Raw genomic sequence first — 18,583 nt, 5'->3', positions numbered from 1 at the left:
ATCTGGTTAGCATAGTTTATGTTTTTCTTCTTAATACAAAAAGAGTCCACAGCTTCATTCCTTACTGTTGGGAAACATATACCCAAGCTCTAGAGGACACTGAATGAAAATGGGAGCGACAAAAAGAGAGGCGGACCCTAATCTGAGGGCACCGCAGCCTGAAAAACCTTTCCCCCGAAGGCTGCTTCAGCTGAAGCAAAAACATCAAACTTGTAAAATTTAGAAAAAGTGTGTATGGAGGACCAGGTAGCCACCTTACCAATCTGATCCATAGAGGCCTCGTTCTTAAAGGCCCAAGAGTAAGCCACTGCTCTAGTAAAATAAGCCAAAACTCTCTGAGGAGGTCTATGTCCCGCTGTCTCATAAGCTAAGCGGATAAGACTCCTCAACCAAAAGGATAAGGAAGTCGAAGAGGCCCTTATGCTTCCTGGAATATGCCACAAATAAGGAAGAAGCTTGCCTAAAAGCCTAAAATCCTTAGTAGCTTGAAGATAAAACTTCAGGGCACGAACCACATCCAAATTATGAAGTATACGTTCCTTTGAAGAGGAAGGATTAGGACACAAAGAAAGGACCACAATCTCTTGATTGATGTTGCGTTCTGACACAACTTTAGGGAGAAACCCTAACTTAGTATGTAGGACAGCCTTATCCGAATGAAACACCAGATAAGGAGGCTCACATTGCAAGGCGGCAATTTCAGATACTCTGTGCGCTGAAGCAATAGCCAGTAGAAAGAGAACTTTCCAGGACAACAACTTGATATCAATTTCATGCATAGGTTCAAACGCAGCCTGTTGCAGAACTTTAAGAACCAGATTCAGACTCCAAGAAGGAGCCGAAGATCTAAACAAAGGTCTGATCCTAATCAGAGCCTTAACAAAGGTCTCAGAGAGCCTCTTGTGCAGTAAAACAGACAAGGCCGAAATCTGTCACCTCAGGGAACTGGGCAAAAGAACCTTCTCCAGACCATCCTGGAGAAACATCAGAATCTTGGCAACCTTAACCTTATGCCAAGGAAATCCACGCTCTTCACACCAGAATAAGTAGGTCCTCCACACATTATGATAGATGCGACGAGTAACCAGCTTACAAGCTTGAATGAGAGTATCAATAACTCAGAAAAACCTCTCTTAGCTAGGACTAAGCGTTCAATCTCCACGCAGTCAGCCTCAAAGAATCTAGATTTTGCTGAACAAAAGGACCTTGCTCCAGCAGATCCCTGCGAAAAAGTTAATCTCCATGGAGGAGTTGAGGACATTCCCATCAGATCCGTGAACCAAATCCTTTGCGGCCACGTTGGAGCAATGAGAATGACTGATGCTTGCTCCTGCTTGATTTGGGCCACTACACAACGTGGTAATGAAGTGGTAATGGCGGAAAAATGTAAATCAGATGAAAACTGAAATGCTCGTGGGATACTCCTCTATCAGACCGAACTCGGCCAGTAGTCTTGTTATCCCGGCGTCAAGCCGGATTGATAGGGAATATCCCAGAGCAGAGAAGGTTTGCAAGATGGGGTAAGTGGCACTCACCACAGGCAGGACAGTCCTCATCAGCAACAGGCAGGAAACCAGAGAAAGGTAGTTCAGGGGCAAACCACCAGAAAGGTCAGATAGGCAGGACCTGGCAACAGCAAGGCAGTCCAGAGGCAAACCACTAGGATGGTCAGGCAGGCAGGGTTTTGCAATAGTAAGTCAGTCCAGAAGTAAACCACTAGGATGGTCAGGCAAGCAGGGTTTGGCAACAGTAAGGCAATCCAGAGCAATAGGGTTTAACAGGCAGAGTGGTCAGACAAGCAGAGTTCAGCAGCAGTATATCAATCCAGCAGTTAAAGGGTAAACAGGCAGACAAGCAAGAATCAGCAACAATATAACAGTCCAGCATAAGAATCAATAACACCCAAGAGAACAGTAAGTAACACCTATACTTGGGCAGTGATAGGTAGGACTGAAGTTACTTACATAGGCGCTGGATTCTCACCACAGGAGATCCTGATCGGCTTCTGAATGGGGAAGCGTGCAGCAATAACCTCACCACCACATGCAGAGAGGAGCCGACTCCCCCCTAGGCAAAGAGCAGACAGCAAGCGCCATGTCCCTAGCAACAGCTAGAGCGGCGCGGCGTGAGAGAACCTCCAAGGCACTGCTAATGCATCTATTAGCTCCGCCTGAGGATCCCTGGACCGTGACCCATATCTGGGTAGCTTGAAATTGATCCGGGACGCCATGAGATCTTTCTCCGGTGTCCCCCAACTGCTGCAAATCTCTGCAAACACCTCGAGATGGAGAGACCATTCCCCCGGATGAAAGGATTGTCTACTGAGGAAATCTGCCTCCCAGTTGTCCACACCCGGAATGTGGATCACTGATAGAGAACAGTTGTGGACCTCCACCCAACTCTTCTCTAAGTTTATCTTCCATCCATGAGATCGAAGAAGATATAGGAGAGCTTTTGAATGGTCTTCTGCCAGACGACAGGATTGTGCTTGAACCAGAATATTGTCCAAGTATGGCGCTACAGCTATACCTCTGGTCCTGACCACTGCAAGCAGAGCCCCTAGAACTTTCGTAAAAACTCTTAGAGCAGTAGCTAGACCAAACAGAAGTGCGATAAACTGGAAGTGCTGATCCAGGAACGCAAACCGTAGGAATTGGAAACCTATCCTGTATCCCGAGCAATGACTTTCAGGGCCCATGGGTCTTGCATGTCCCCAAACCAAGCTTCCAAAATGAGTGACAGTCGGCCCCCTACCAGATCCAGATCGGGGGCACCCCTTCATGCCGACTTTGTTTCAGCTGAGTTTTTGTTCTGCTTGGATTTATTCCAGCACTGAGCCAGCTTCCAAGTCCCCTTGGATTGTTCAGACTTTATGGAGGATTGCTGACATTGGGATGTATCCGAACGAAAGGAACAAAAATTAGAACTTTGTCCCTTAAGTTTGTTCTTCTTATCCTGCGGTAAAAAGGCACCTTTGCCTCCAGTAACCGTGGAGATGATTGAGTCCAGGCCTGGACCAAAAAGAATCTTTCCCTTAAATAGAAGGGAAAGAAGTCTAGATTTCGAAGTCATGTCAGCAGACCAAGACTTCAGCCAGAGTGCCCCATGGGCTAGAACAGAAAAACCTGAAGCCTTGGCATTCAGATGAATAATCTGCCTATTTTCATCACAAATAAAAGAATTAGCCACTCTCAAGGCCTTAATTCTTTCCTGAATCACGTTGAGGGGACCGCCCACCTTGATCAACTCAGATAAGGATTCGCAAAAAATAGGTCACCGATCCAGCAACCGCAGCAATAGCCGCTGCCGGTTGAAACAAATATCCTGTATGTTGAAACATCTTTCTTAACATAGTTTCTAACTTCTTATCCATGGGCTCTTAAAATGACGAACTATCCTGAAGAGGGATAGTAGTGCGCTTAGCAAGTATGGAGATAGTGCCATCCACCTTAGGGACAGAACCCCACAACTCCAATTGAGAGTTCGGAACCGGGAACAATTTATTAAAGGAAGAAGAAGGGGAAAAAGAAGAACCAAGTTTCTCCCTATCATTCTTAATAATGTTCGCCATCTTAACGGGAACCGGGAAAGTCTGTGGAACAACACTGACCTTGTAGATCTAATTTAGGAATACAAGGTTCCCCGGGCAGTTTAGGCTCTGGAACCTCTAAAGTAGCCAAAACTTCCTTTTGCAGAAAGCGTAAATGTTCAATCCTATATCTGAAGTCTAGTTCCTCCGCAGCTGGAGGTTTAGAGGCATCAGATTCCAACCCAGAAAGAGCATCCTCTGAAGTATCAGAGACATCTTCATCAATGGATAATTTGGTATCGGATAACTCCAATAAGCTAGCAGATGACCCTTGGGAAGGATAGCAATATTTAACCTTTTGCTTGCGCTTAGCAGGGCGAGGTAAAGCACTGAAGGCCGCAGACACTGCCGTTTGTAACTGTTCAGTAAAGTCTGGCGGTAAAAGGCCCCTCCAGATGGAGGATTAGGAGTGCCATGGGAAGCTGCATGTGTAATAGGAGATGACTGTAGGGTGCGCACCTCACGGGATGCAGACTCCTCAGAGGTGGACGGCTCAGTGGTAATAAACATATTGACTTTCTTTGATAACATTACCTTATCGAGGCATGTGGAACATAATTGAGCAGGCGGGTATACCGTAGCCTCCTCACAATATAGACAGGCATTAGACTTAGGTAAAGAGGGAGTACCCTCTAACATATTAGAGTCCTCCATAGCTTGCGCTTAGAAATCGGACTATAGAAAACATATAAATGGCACCTTTATACCCTCAATGGCTGGGGCACTCACCACCTCCTATTTCCCAACAGAGAAAACTTGCTTTGTCTCCAGTAAACCGCACGGTCAGGAAGATAAGGAAATCAGAATGACCACACCCGGTCACGTGGTGCGCCATGCAGGACCGCCCCTGCTATAGTAAAAAGCGCGCCAAGCCTAACAGGCTGCGCATCTATCCAAAACGAAAGTCAAAACCTGTACGTTCCAACATATGTCGCAGCATAAACATAACAACAAACAAATTATGTGATAAATCACCCCTGTTCAAAAATCCCCTCCCGGAGATATTAACCCTTGGTTCCATACAAATAAAAGGAACCACACTGTGACCCTGTCTTCTTGCATTATCATATGTGTATAAAAAATGGAACAATATTACCGGAATCTATGCCGTGGAACAGGAACACGGCTTCTCAAGTTTGACAGTCTTGCAGCATCGCTCCTGACATGGACTTGAGTGATGGAAGCAGGCAGTGAAACTCGTCAACACTGATTGCTTAGGAGCTGTTAATACAGGACTGGATGGGTTCGCAGAAAGACTCTCCCTGCATCTCCAGACCCTAACTTTCATCAATCCTCTCATTGAGAGGCTGACAAGACTACTTAAAACTCCAGTTCCATTTCAAAGGGTAGATACCCTTCATAAGGAACGACTCCGTATCTTTTGACACTTCTCTGCTAACCTCCTGTGAAGAAAGGCAAAGAATGTCTGGGGGATGGGGGAAGTGGGAGAGGTATTTAAGCCTTTGGCTGGGGTGTCTTTGCCTCCTCCTGGTGGCCAGGTTCAGTATTTCCCAACACTAAGGAATGAAGCCGTGGACTCTCCTTGTATTAAGAAGGAAAATTAGGTTTCATGTCCCTTTAATGAGAAAGATTTAGGTTTGTAAAAGATTCTTTATGGTCATCAATCTAAGTAATTTAGATGACATAATCATTTGAATCTCTCAATAACAGAAGATTTTGGTCCACCCAAAAGTATTTCTGGCCAAGTAGTATAAAAATGTAGCTCATATTATAATGTAGACTCACCTGTACTTCTGACAGGTGTTCTGGCATCCAGGGCACTCACTACACAGCTTATTGAAGTAGCCTGAATAACAGACACATTTATTGCACATGCATTGTCCATGTCCACTGCAGATTTGACCGTCAGTTTTGCATGCACTTGTATCCAGACTGCAACTGCATGCGTCTCCGGTGTAGTTGGAATTGCATTCACATTTCCCACATTTGCAAACACCCCTGGATATACCTGAATGACAAAGGATAATGTTAGTTTGTAATAGTAATGTGCCATAACAAACATTAGAAATAGCATCACTAACTGTATTCATTTAGAAAAATAAATGTATGTAAACACACTAGATTTTTTTTTTTTTTGCAGAACAGTCCTGTTGTTCTGCTCCTTCCTAAGAATGTAGTGACAAGCTTGGCTTTACTAATTTGAAGTTGACCTCTCCATCTAGGACATTTAGCCCACACTTTAAGAGTCCCTTTAAAATTACTCATTTTGTGAATCCAGTTGCTGTTCCTTTAGATATACCTTCTAGTTATCTTTTACATAAAGTAGTTCATGTGTCCAAGTTAAAGCATTATGCTGTGCACCCATTTCTATAAAGGCATCTTCCTCATCCTGTAACTGTGGAAGGCTTTGAAAAGAAATGGGGTCACTCTTGGACCATGAAGCAAACAATTAAAGAAATCAAAAATAGAAGGTACCTGTATATGAAAAAAAGGCTACACATCTTATGCACACAAGAATACAAACTATATACCATAAGCTTGTGACTAATTGATAAACATTTATAAAGGCTTAACAGGAGGTGCCAGCACCTTCTGAAGCTTCATCCTTTATCCATTTAGAAAAAATACCAAAATATCCTAGCACCAGCTGGAAACAGATGATTAAATAAATCCCTTGGCTAATTTTTCATCAATATACTTCTTCAGATGTTGCAGTTTAAGACCAGACAACGGAAAAGCTTTTCCAAAAAGAATCAGTGCACTTGTTACCAAATCAATGGAGCAATCATATAGACGGGGGAAGTTGGTTTGCCTCTTTCTTCTCAAAAACATCACAAAAGTCCTGATACTGCTCACAAACAGAGTCATGTATACCTTGGTGGAAATTTAATAATACAGCAGATTTACAAAGCAGGAGTTGAAAGAGGACAGGAGCAAATTGGTGTTGTCAGTGCTCCATTTTATTATAGGATTGTGCTGTCTGAGCATTGGTAGGTCCAGAATCAATGGAAACAGAGATGAAGCCAGAATATCAAACTGCAAAGTCTCTTTATGTCCAGAGCCCACAGTGCCAGCGAACGGGAGGCGGTGATATCATCAACCACAATTAGATGAACAGCAGTGAATTTTATTGTATTTTCGTCCCATAATTTATTATTGTGTTTTCTTTCATGTAATTGGCAAGAGTCCATGAGCTAATGATGTATGGGAAATACATTCCTACCAGGAGGGTGCAAAGTTTCCCAAACCTCAAAATGCCTATAAATACACCCCTCATCACACCCACAACTCTGTTTTACAAACTTTGCCTCCTATGGAGGTGGTGAAGTAAATTTGTGCTTGTTTTTTATGATTTCTTCTATGATAAGCGCTTTGTCAGAGCGTTTATCAGAGGGATGTGAAGGGAGTATCGCCTATTGATTTTATAGTTTCTCTCACGGAAAATCTTTTCAAGGGTTCTCTGTTATCTGTCGTAGGTATTCATCTCCTACCTCCCTTTTCAGATCGATGATATACTCTTATATACCATTACCTCTGCTGATGGTTTTCAGTACTGGTTTGGCTATATCTTTATTTAAGACACTCTCAGCTATGGTTTGGTGCTTTATGTATTTATATAAAGTTTTAAATATATGTATTTTACTTATATTTGCCATGAGTCAGGTCTATGTATATTTCCCTTTGCAGTCTAAACAGTTTCAGTATAGGTTTCATGTTTGGGAAGTTTATTTAAACTTTTTTTCTTACCTGGGGTTTCAGTCTTTTTTCTAATTTGACTTGTTTTTTATTTTTTTTCGCAGGAAATTCTAAGCTCACGAGGATGCAAAAATGCTGTTATTTATTGCATCATCGTTGGCGCAAAAAATTTTTTTATTTTGCCGCAAATTTTGTCATTTCCTGCATCTTTTTTGACACTAGTTGTTTTAGCGCAAAGTTGCATTTGTTATGACGCGAGTTGCGTAATTTCCTGGTGTTGGTTTTGCACCAATTTATTTTTTTTCCTTTTGCATAATGCGTCATTCTTGGCGCCAAAATTTTGTTATTTTACCCCTCTTCATCTATTGCTCACTGTTTTCATGATTTTTGAAAACTATTATGCCTGCTTTTTTATTTTGTTTTTTGTTTTTAAAAAATAATTAAAGAAAACTATCTTTGTTTTCCTATCTACTGAAACTGTTACATTGTGTAAATTGAATATTTTGCCTAATGTTACTTTTCTTTTTCTGTTACATTTTGCGAGATGTCTCATTATGATCCTGACTCTGATGTTATCGTAGAAACTATGATGCCCTGAAACACAATTCATCAAAGCTAAGTGTGTTTTCTTTCTCATTATTAAGCTGTTGTTATTTTATTCAGCTCCATTATGTGGCATTTATTTATTTTAAATTATTCATGTTTCTATATGTACAATGACATTTACTGTTTTTACTTTCTCAGTTCATGTACTTGATTTCCTCTGCAAATATCATATGTTATTGCTATTATCATAAAAGGTTATGCCTGCTATTATGCCTTTAAGTAAACTTACGTCTTTTTAAAATTATTAAGATTTCATTAATTTTGTTCTGACCGACAGCATACTTAAAGGGACATAATACTCATAAGCTAAATCACTTGAAACTGGTGCAGTATAACTGTAAAAAGCTGACAGGAAAATATCACCTGAGCATCTCTATGTAAAAAAGGAAGATATTTTACCTCACAATTTCCTCAGCTCAGCAGAGTAAGTTCTGTGTAAAAAGTTATACTCAGCTGTAGCCCAGCTGCAGGTAAAAATAAAATAAAAAATGAAGAAATGAACAGCAGCCAATCAGCATCAGCAGTGCTTATGTCATGAACTCTTTTACTGTGATCTCATGAGATTTCACTTAACTCTCATGAGATTTCATTGTAAACTTCCTTACACTGAATAGGGAAATAACATGAGAGTGCAGAAGGCTCATCCCTTCGGCTGTCCCGGGACAGACATACTGATATGCTGCTTAGAAGTCCTTTACAATGGGATGTGGCTACTGAGAAACTTTTGAGGTAAAATATCTTTCTTTTTTGCATAGGGTTGTTCAGGTGATATTTTCTAGTCAGCTTTTTACAGCTATACTGCATCACTTTCAAGTGTTTTAACATTTGGGTATTATGGCCCTTTAAGTTTATTCTACTGATGAAGGTTTCCTTGGCTCAAAGGACCCTGTATCAGACAGTTTTATTAAAAATCCTCCTTATTTTTCATTTGAACATTTTTTTGTTCTTTGTTAAGGAAACTTTGTTATATCTAGCTTTTAGGAGCCTAGTCCTCCTATTAACTATCAGACAGATTACGAGTTTTGCGTTATGGCTGGCTCGCTAATAACTTGCAAGTTATTTCCACCACTCACCTTTAATACCGCTGCTATTACAGGTTTGCAAAAAAACGGCAATATGGCTGCATTACGCTCCATACCGCACACAAATACCAATGCTGCTTTGAGCTGCTGTTACGTGCTCGTGCACGATTTCCTCATAGACATCAATGGGGAGAGCCGGCTAAAAAAAAGCCTAACACCTGCAATCATGGAGCGTAAAGCTCCATAATGCAGCCCCATTGATGTCTATGGGGAAAGAAAATGTATGTTTAAACCTAAGACCCTAACATAAACCCCGAGTCTGAACACCCCTAATCTGCTGCCCCTAACATTACCTCCACCAACATTACACTTATTAACCCCTAATCTGCTGCCCCAATGTCACCGCCACCTACATACACTTATTAACCCCTAATCTGCTGCCCCTAACATCACCGCCACCTACATTACACTTATTAACCCATAATCTGGAGCCCCAATGTCGCTGCCACCTACATACACTTATTACCCACTAATCTGCTGTCCCTAACATCACTGAAACCTACAACCTACTGTTATTAACCCCTAATCTGCTTCCCCGAAAATCGCCCCCACCGAACTACACTTATTAACCCCTAATTTGCTGCCCCCAATGTCGCTGCCACTATACTAAAGTTATTAACCCCTAAACCTAACCCTAACCCTAACATAACCCTAACCCTAACACTCAGTAACTTTAACCTAATTAAAATAATTCCAAATAAAAATTACAATTAATACCTAAATTATTCCTATTTAAAACTAAATAAATACTTACCTGTAAAATAAAACCTAAGCTAGCTACAATATAACTAATAGTTATATTGTATCTAGCTTATGTTTAATGTTTATTTCACAGGTAAATTTGTATTTATTTTAACTAGGTAGACTAGTTAGTAAATAGTTATTAACTATTTACTAACTACCTAGTAAAAATAAATACAAATTTACCAGTGAAATAAAACCTAGCCTGTCTTACAGTTACCTAACATTACACTAAAATTAAATAAATTACATTAATGAAATACAATTAACTAAATTACAAAAAAACCCACTAAGTTACACAATATAAAAAAGAAATTATCAAATATTTAAACTAATTACACCTAATCTAATAGCCCTATCACAATAAAAAAGCCCCCCAAAATAATAAAACCCCTAGCCTACACTAAACTGCCAATAGCCCTTAAAAGGGACTTTTGCGGGGCATTGCCCCAAATAAATCAGTTCAATACAAACACCCCCCAACAGTAAAACCCACCATCCACACAACCAACACCCCAAATAAAATCCTATCTAAATAAACCTAAGCTCACCATTACCCTGAAAAGAGCACTTGGATGGACATTGCCCTTAAAAGGGCATTTAGCTCTTTTACATTGTCCAAAACCCTAAGCTAAAAATAACCGGACATCCATCCTCATCCAGCCGGGAGAAGTCTTCATCCAAGCGGCATGAAGTCCTCAACGAAGCCGGGAGAAGTCTTCATCCAAGCGGCAAGAAGTCGTCCTCCAGGCGGGCAGAAGTCTTCATCCAGACTGCATCTTCTATCTTCATCCTTCCGATGCGGAGCAGCTCCATCTTCAAGACACCCGGTGTGGAGCATCCTCTTCATATGGTCCCAGCCGTACACTGAAGGTTCCCTTTAAGGGACATCATCCAAGATGGCGTCCCTTGAATTCCGATTGGCTGATAGAATTCTATCAGCCAATAGGAATTAAAGGGTAAAAATCCTGTTCCAATCAGCCAATAGAATGCATGCTCAATCCCATTGGCTGATTGGGTCAGCCAATAGGATTGAAGCTCAATCCTATTGGCTGATTGCATCAGTCAATAGGATTTTTTACCCTTTAATTCCTATTGGCTGATAGAATTCTATCAGCCAATCGGAATTCAAGGGACGCCATCTTGGATGGAAGGATGAAGATAGAAGATGCCGTCTGGATGATGACTTTTGCCTGCCTGGAGGACAACGTCTTGCCGCTTGGATGAAGACTTCTCCCGGGTGGGTTTTATTTTTAGCTTAGGGTTTTGGGCAATGTAAAAGAGCTAAATGCCCATCCATATGCTCTTTTCAGGGCAATGGGGAGCTTAGGTTCATTTAGATAGGATTTTATTTGAGGGGTTGGTTGTGTGGGTGGTGGGTTTTACTGTTACTGTTTACTTGGCAGTTTAGTGTAGGCTAGGGGTTTTATTATTTGGAAGGGGGGCTTATTTATTTTGATAGGGCTATTAGATTAGGTGTAATTAGTTTAAATATTTGATAATTTATTTTTTATTTTGTGTAACAGTGTGTTATTTTTTTGTAATTTAGTTAATTGTATTTCATTAATGTAATTTATTTAATTTTAATGTAATGTTAGGTTTAAATGTAAGACAGGTTAGGTTTTATTTCACAGGTAAATTTGTATTTATTTTTACTAGGTAGTTAGTAAATAGTTACTAACTAATCAACCTAGTTAAAATAAATACAAACTTACCTGTAAAATAAAAATAAAACATAAGCTAGATACAATATAACTATTAGTTATATTGTAGCTATCTTAGGTTTTATTTTACAGGTAAGTATTTATTTAGCTTTAAATAGGGATAATTTAGGTATTAATTGTAATTTTTATTTGGAATTATTTTAATTAGGTTAAAATTAGTGGGTGTTCAGGTTAGGGTTATGTTAGGGTTAAACTTAGGGTTAGGTTTAGGGGTTAATAACTTTAGTATAGTGGCAGCGACATTGGGGGCAGAAGATTAGGGGTTAATAAGTGTAGTTAGGTGGCGGCGATTTTGGGGGCAGCAGATTAGAGGTTAATAACAGTAATGTAGGTTGCTGCGATGTTAGGGACAGCAGATTAGGGGTTAATAAGTGTATGTAGGTGGCGACGACATTGGGGCAGCAGATTAGGGGTTAATAATATTTAACTAGTGTTTGCGATGCGAGAGTGCGGCGGTTTAGGGGTTAATATGTTTATTATAGTGGCGGCGATGTCCGGAGCAGCAGATTAGGGGTTAATAATTTTATTTTAGTGTTTGTGATGCGGGAAGGCCTCGGTTTAGGGGTTAATAGGTAGTTTATGGGTGTTAGTGTACTTTGTAACACTTTAGTTATGAGTTTTATGGTACAGCTTTGTAGCGTAAAACTCATAACTACTGACTTTCAGGTGGCGGTACAGGTCTTGTAGTTATAGGCTGTACCGCTCACTTTTTGGCCAGACAGGCAAACTCTTAATACCGGCGCTATATGGAAGTCCCATTGAAAAAGGACTTTTTGAAAGGTGCGCTAGTTACGTTGCGTGACGGTACACCTATACCTACAAGACTCATAATAGCAGCGGTAGTGAAAAAGCAGCGTTATGAGCCATAACGCAAAACTCGTAATCTAGCTGTATGTTATTAATCCTTTTTAAATTTGGATTTTAAGATTTTATTTTGCTACTGAGGTTTTTTTCCTATTCAATATACTATCTGTAATATATTCTAGAGAATGGTTATCCTGATTCCCTTTTGGGACTGTACTACTATTTCTATGGAAATTGGTACTTAGTTTTAGGATTCTTTAGTGTTTGAATATAACCTTAGAAGAGCATATTCATGTACTGTATATATTTGTAGCTCAGCCTTATCTGTGGCTGGCATTACTGTTCTCTCAACCTTTTGTTGAACAGTTAGCATAAGCAGTTTCAGATTCTCAAGTATATAACTGTTTATTTACTTCAGATGTATTAATTTTGTTATGTTTACTATATCTATTATTATGGTTTTAAATATATTTTATTATCTCTATCTTGTTAGGATAATAATTTGTTTGATTTCAATTATCTCCACTATTTCTGGAGGTCTAGAGTTTTTTCGGCCCTACTTTAGTCTAGTAATGTAGATCAGTTGGTGAATGTCCTGACTACAACGCTTTTTCTAGATCCAAGGGTTATAGTTTCATATCCCAGCAAGGTTAATACAGCCCTTAGACCTTTTGTGGTCAATTTACTGTGTAACATTTATTTGTATAATAATAACTATTTTTATCAGCTGCTGATTTGGTTTACTCTGAGTGCAAGCCCTGAAAAAGCATTTTTTTTGTATCCTTCTGGGAGAAAAATGCTATATAATTACTAGTTATTAAGACTGCATGAAGGTGCGGTTCTCAAACCAGTCCTTCTGGTGGGGAGCAGATTAAATTTTTTTTGGAAACTCAGTCCAAAATCTATATTATTCTTAGGGTTTTGAATAGTTTTTTAGAATGAGACCTTCTATGGGAAGATTCTTTCTTTCTTAGTATACTCTGAATTTTTTTTCAGGAGTGATTATACCAGTTATACCAGTTCTTTAGCAGGAACAGGGTTTGGGTTTCTATTCAATTCTATTCTTTATCCCAAAGAAGAAAGGTTTATTCAGTCCAATCTTGGATCTGAAAACGTTATATTGTTTTGTAAGAGTCTCAACTTTCAAGTTGGCGACTATAAGGACTATTATGCCTTTTGATCAGCAAGGTCATTTCATGTCCACTCAATTTTACAGGACATTTCATTCAGACTACTTTTAGTTTCTGAGAGTCTCTTTTTTAGGTAAGATTTACCAATTTGTCGCTTTTCCATTTGGTCTAGCGACAGCTTTATAAATCTTTTCAAAGGTTCTTGGTGCCCTTCTTTCTGTATTCAGACAGTAGGGTATTGTGGTGCTTCCTTATTTGGATGGTATCTTGGTATTAGCTTAAATTTTAGTTTTTTTAGAATCTCTCATGAATCAACTAGTTTTGTTTCTTCTAGACATGGTTAGAGGATTTAATATACCGAAGAGTTTCATGATTCCTCACACAAGGGTCACCTTTTTTGGGGTTTCTAGATGGATTCAGTGTTCATGAATTTGTCTTTATCGGACAAGAGTCAATTGTAATTGGCATTAGCCTGTCTAAACTTACAGTCTAGAACATTCCTTTCAGTGGCTATGTGCATGGAAGTTTTAGGTCTCATAACTGCAGCATTGGACGTAGTTCCTTTTCTCGTTTTTCATCTGAGACCACTTTAGCTTTGTATACTGAATCAACGGTACAGGGATTGTTTTCAGATATCACAGTTGATATTCTTAAATTCCAACACTCAACTCTCTCTGATTTGGTGATTAGATTATCATAGTTTTTTTCAGGGGGCCTCCTTTTGTTCGTCCTTCCTGGATTGTATTCTTATTGGATACAAGTCTGAGGGACAGGGTTTGGAAACCTCAAGAGGCGAGGTTACCAATCGATATTTTAGAACTCTGTGCTATTTTCAGAGCTCTTTCAGGGTTGGCCTCTTTTACAAGAACTTTTCATTTTGTTTTCAGACAGACAATATTACAACTGTGGCATATGTCAATAAATAGGGACTCACAGTTCCTTAGCAATTAAGAAGTATCTTGAATACGTTCTTAGGTGGAATTCATCTCCTGTCTAATCTCTACGATTCATATCTTGGGTGGTGGATTATCTCAGCCGTCAGACTCTACGTCTGGGAGAGTGGTATCTTTATACAGATGTGTTTTCTCAGTTTCCAAGGTACCTTTTCAGGTCCAGGGATCCCCAGGTGGAGATGGTGGATGCATTAGCAGTGTCTTGGTTTTGCAACCTGGCTACATGTTTCTGCCTCTGTTTTTTTTCTTCCAAGATCATATTGGAACAGTCTCATGTGTTTCTAATAGCATCTACATGGCCTCACAGGTTGGGTATGTGGATCTTGTCCGGATGTCCAGTTACCATCCTTTGCCGCTTTGGCTAGCCCTCTTGTTTCAAGGGCCGTTTTTCCATCCGGATATCAAATTATTCATTTGTAGGTATGGAAATTGATTAGTGTTTAGTCATAAAGGTTTCTCTGACTTAGTTTTTTTTTTCACTATGTTGCAGGCTTATAAGTCTGTTTCATGTATTATCAGGTTTGGAAAACCTATATTTTATTGTGTTCTTTTCATAAATTCTCTTGGCATTCTTTTAGAATTCCAAGGATTTTTCAGTTTCTTCAGGATGGTTTGGATTATGTTTGTCTACATATTTTTTGAAGGGTCAAATGTCTGTTCTTTCTGTTTATTTCTTAGAAAGATTGCTTAACTTCCTGATATGCACTGTTTTGTTCAGGCTCTGGTTTGTATCAAGCCTGTTAAGTTATTAATTTCTCAATTTTGGAGTCTTAATTTGGTTTAAGGATTTTGTAGGCTCTTTCTTTTGATCTTATATTTTCTTTGAGGATTATTTACTTTCTTGGAAAGTGTTGTTTTTCTTTGCTATCTCTTCTGCTAGAAGAGTTTCTGATTTTTCAGCCCTCTCTTGTGTGTCTCCTTATCTGATTATTTTATCTAGATAAGTTGTTTTGTGGACTTTTTTTCTTTTCTTTTTTCTCTTCCTAAGGTTGTGAATTTGAACAACATAAGTAGAGAAATTGTTGTTTCTTCTTTGTGTCCTAATCCTAAATAATTCTTTGAGAGTTATTTTTCTTTTTCCTTTTGATGTGGTAAGAGCTTTATAATTCTATATCGAGGTTACTAGGATTTCAGAAGACTTCTAGTCTATTTGTTGTTTTTCTGGAAAAGGTTAGAAAGCCTATGCCATTTCTTTGGCATCCTGGTTAAAGTTTTTGTTTCTCAAGGCTTATTTAGTGGCAGGGCAGGCTCCACCTCAGAGATTTACAGCTCATTCTACTAAGGTCAGTCCCCATTTTTGGGCTCTTTCAGAATGAAGCTTTGGTTGATCAATTTGCAAAGCAGTAATTTGGTCTTCTTTGCATACTTTTATTGTTTTAACAATTTTGATGAATGTTGCTTCTTCTGAAGCAGTCTGTTAGAAAAGTTCTGCAGGCAGCTGTCTCAGTTTGATTCTACTGCTTTTGATTTAAGTTTTTTTTTATGTGGATTTAATTTCTCAGTGGAAATAGCTGTTATTTTATCCCTCCCTCTCTAGTGACTCTTCTGTGGACTTCCACATCTTGGGTATTTCTATCCCATACGTCACTAGCTCATGGACTCTTGCCAATTACATGAAAGAAAACATAATTTATGTAAGAACTTACCTTATAAATTAATTTCTTTCACATTAGCCATGAGGTCCACCATTTTTATGTTGTTTTTTTTTGTATAAAAGCACAATTATATTTCCAGTTCCTCTTTTTGTTTGCTTTTTTACTCCTTTTGTTATCACCTCACTACTTGGCTATTTGTTAAAATTGAGTTGTGGGTGTGGTGAGAGGTGTATTTATAGGCATTTTGAGGTTTGGGAAACTTTGCCCCCTCCTGGTAGGAATGTATATCCCATACGTCACTAGCTTATGGACTCTTGCCAATATGAAAGAAATTAATTTATCAGGTAAGTTCTTACATAAATTATGTTTTTACAGTCTTGGTGGGCCACTATAAAGAAATGGTAATATTACCTTCCTTAATCTCTCTTAGGTTTTAAAGTTCTTATGGGACAGTAGTGCAGGAATTTGCCAGCCTTTCTACAATAAAAACATAAGTTTAGGCTACCATGCTTGATATATATATATATATATATGTGTGTAAGAAGGGGTACTAGAAGGAAATCTGCGCTTGAGAAATTCTTCGTGTACAGAGGGAGGGGCAGTGCTGCTCTCACTTTGCACTGCCCCTCCCTCTGTACACAAAGAATTTCTCCCTTGGAAAAACTAAGACTTCAAAGGAGAGTGCAAACTGAATAAACCTAACACTTATCTTGTGCTAACTGGACAGGAGTTAAACCTGCAGTGCTAACCTGAAGACAGTGGAATGGTAGGACACGGGTCTGCAGGCAATCTAGAGCAAAATATAAGTATACTGTTGGGGTGAATATTAGCTTAAAGAACCCTGCAGGAAAGAGTCTTTGCCTTCTTTTGGGAACTCCAGACTCCTTTTGGGAACCATACCCTTGTTCCAAATTGGGTGGACTTCAACCTGATGATCTAGAGGTGGAATTCGCTATATGAAGCAGACTCGCCAGATGCAGTGATATTACTCTGTGAACTGCATTCGTTTTACGCCCTACACTTACCTCATATGATTGAGGGTGTGTCTTGTAAGTAGGAAATACAAGCTTTATTGGATACACATTTTTATGATTTCTACAAAGTAACATACAGACTTTTTACAGCTAATACAAAGACTAATACGTTTCAATTTATTCAGGACTTTCAGACCTAACACCTCAGATATTATTTGTATTTTTTACAATAATTTCTTTGAGAATTTTTTTCCCTTAAAGGGACACTCAAGTCAAAATTAAACTTCATGATTCAGATACAGCATGCAATTTTAAATAACTTTCCAATTTACTTCCATAAACAAAATGTGCACAGTATTTTTATATTTACACTTTTTGAGTCACCAACTCCTACTGAGCATGTGCAAGAATTCACAGCATATACGTATATGCATTTGTGATTGGCTGATGGCTGTCACATGATACAGGGGGAGTGGAAATAGACATAACTTTACAATTTATTTAACAAAAATCTACTACTCATTTAAAGTTCAGACTAAGTGCTATTGCATTGTCTTCTTATCATGCATTTGTTGATTATACAAATCTACAGTGTTGACTGGTCCTTTAAATCTCTCACTTATATGGTAATCACCTTTGTTTTTGCGTTGCAAAACTATTTTATCTATGGGTTTTCGTAATAATTTTCGCTAATACTTTTTGAGGGGGCACACTAACAAGCTCAGTATTCCTTCTAGTACCCCTTCTTACACTTATTTTTATTTATTAAGGGATTACCTAGAAAGGGTTCTCCCGCCCACTGGTAGGTAACTTACAGCAGCCGGTTTGTTGTGTCCTACCATTTATACTCCTTTGCACCCACTTATATAGTTTTTCCTTTTTCATTCAGGAGCAGTCATTTTACCACTGTTATATTGACATTTATATTGACACTCTGAATATGTATTGTATACTAATAATATCATTTTAACTGAACAAATCAGATATAATAGAGACTTATTTTTGGATGCACTTACCTACATACAAATAGTTGTTTTGGATATGCCAAACAGCTCCAGTCTCTCCTCACACAATTATATAAGTGAGTGTGCATTCCATGCTTTAATATTTGACTCTGTATCCATTGTACTTACATATCCAATTCAATTATATATTTAACTGAGTTTGTGCGCACTCACATCCAGGGAGCTTGTACTTGTACTAGTTGCATTTACATTCTACTTGTTACAATATATATATATATATATATATATATATATATATATATATATATATATATATATATACACACACACATATATATATATATATATATATATATATATATATATATATATATATATACCTGTATATATATATATATATATATATATATATAGTATATATTTATATATATAGTATATACAGTATATATATATATATATATCACTAGAGAAATTATGCTTTTTAATTCAGTGGGCCTACGTGTGCAAGATCAGCTTTAAAGTCTCTAAAAGGCTCAAATAGAATTGGTCAAGGAAAGCCTGAACATTGAAAGTGAATTCTGAAGGAGCGCCTATAGTTGGCAAGGACTAATTGATGTATGTGGTATACAACAAAGATGCTAGAAATAGGACATATATAACGTCTCACTGAAAATTAGAACGTCTACTGAGAATTAATCAGACACAAATAGTCATAAACAAATGCGTAGCGTATATGTCCACAAAGATAAATATAACCACAATA

The 18,583-nt window shown here is 38.5% G+C and overlaps 1 protein-coding gene across 1 annotated transcript in view; it reads right to left on the bottom strand.

The window, feature by feature from the left end:
* The window catches only part of ITGB7 (integrin subunit beta 7), a 234,525-nt gene that overhangs the window by 15,698 nt on the left and 200,244 nt on the right, over nt 1-18,583 (bottom strand). The window contains 1 exon segment of the mRNA XM_053708319.1: nt 5,336-5,558. Coding sequence (XP_053564294.1) covers nt 5,336-5,558 — 223 coding nt within the window.

The sequence above is a fragment of the Bombina bombina genome, chromosome 3, assembly GCF_027579735.1.
Source record: "Bombina bombina isolate aBomBom1 chromosome 3, aBomBom1.pri, whole genome shotgun sequence".
Classification (NCBI taxonomy): Eukaryota; Metazoa; Chordata; class Amphibia; order Anura; family Bombinatoridae; genus Bombina; species Bombina bombina.
Note: the sequence above shows the minus strand (reverse complement) of the source record. Positions and strands in the feature narration are given on the sequence as shown.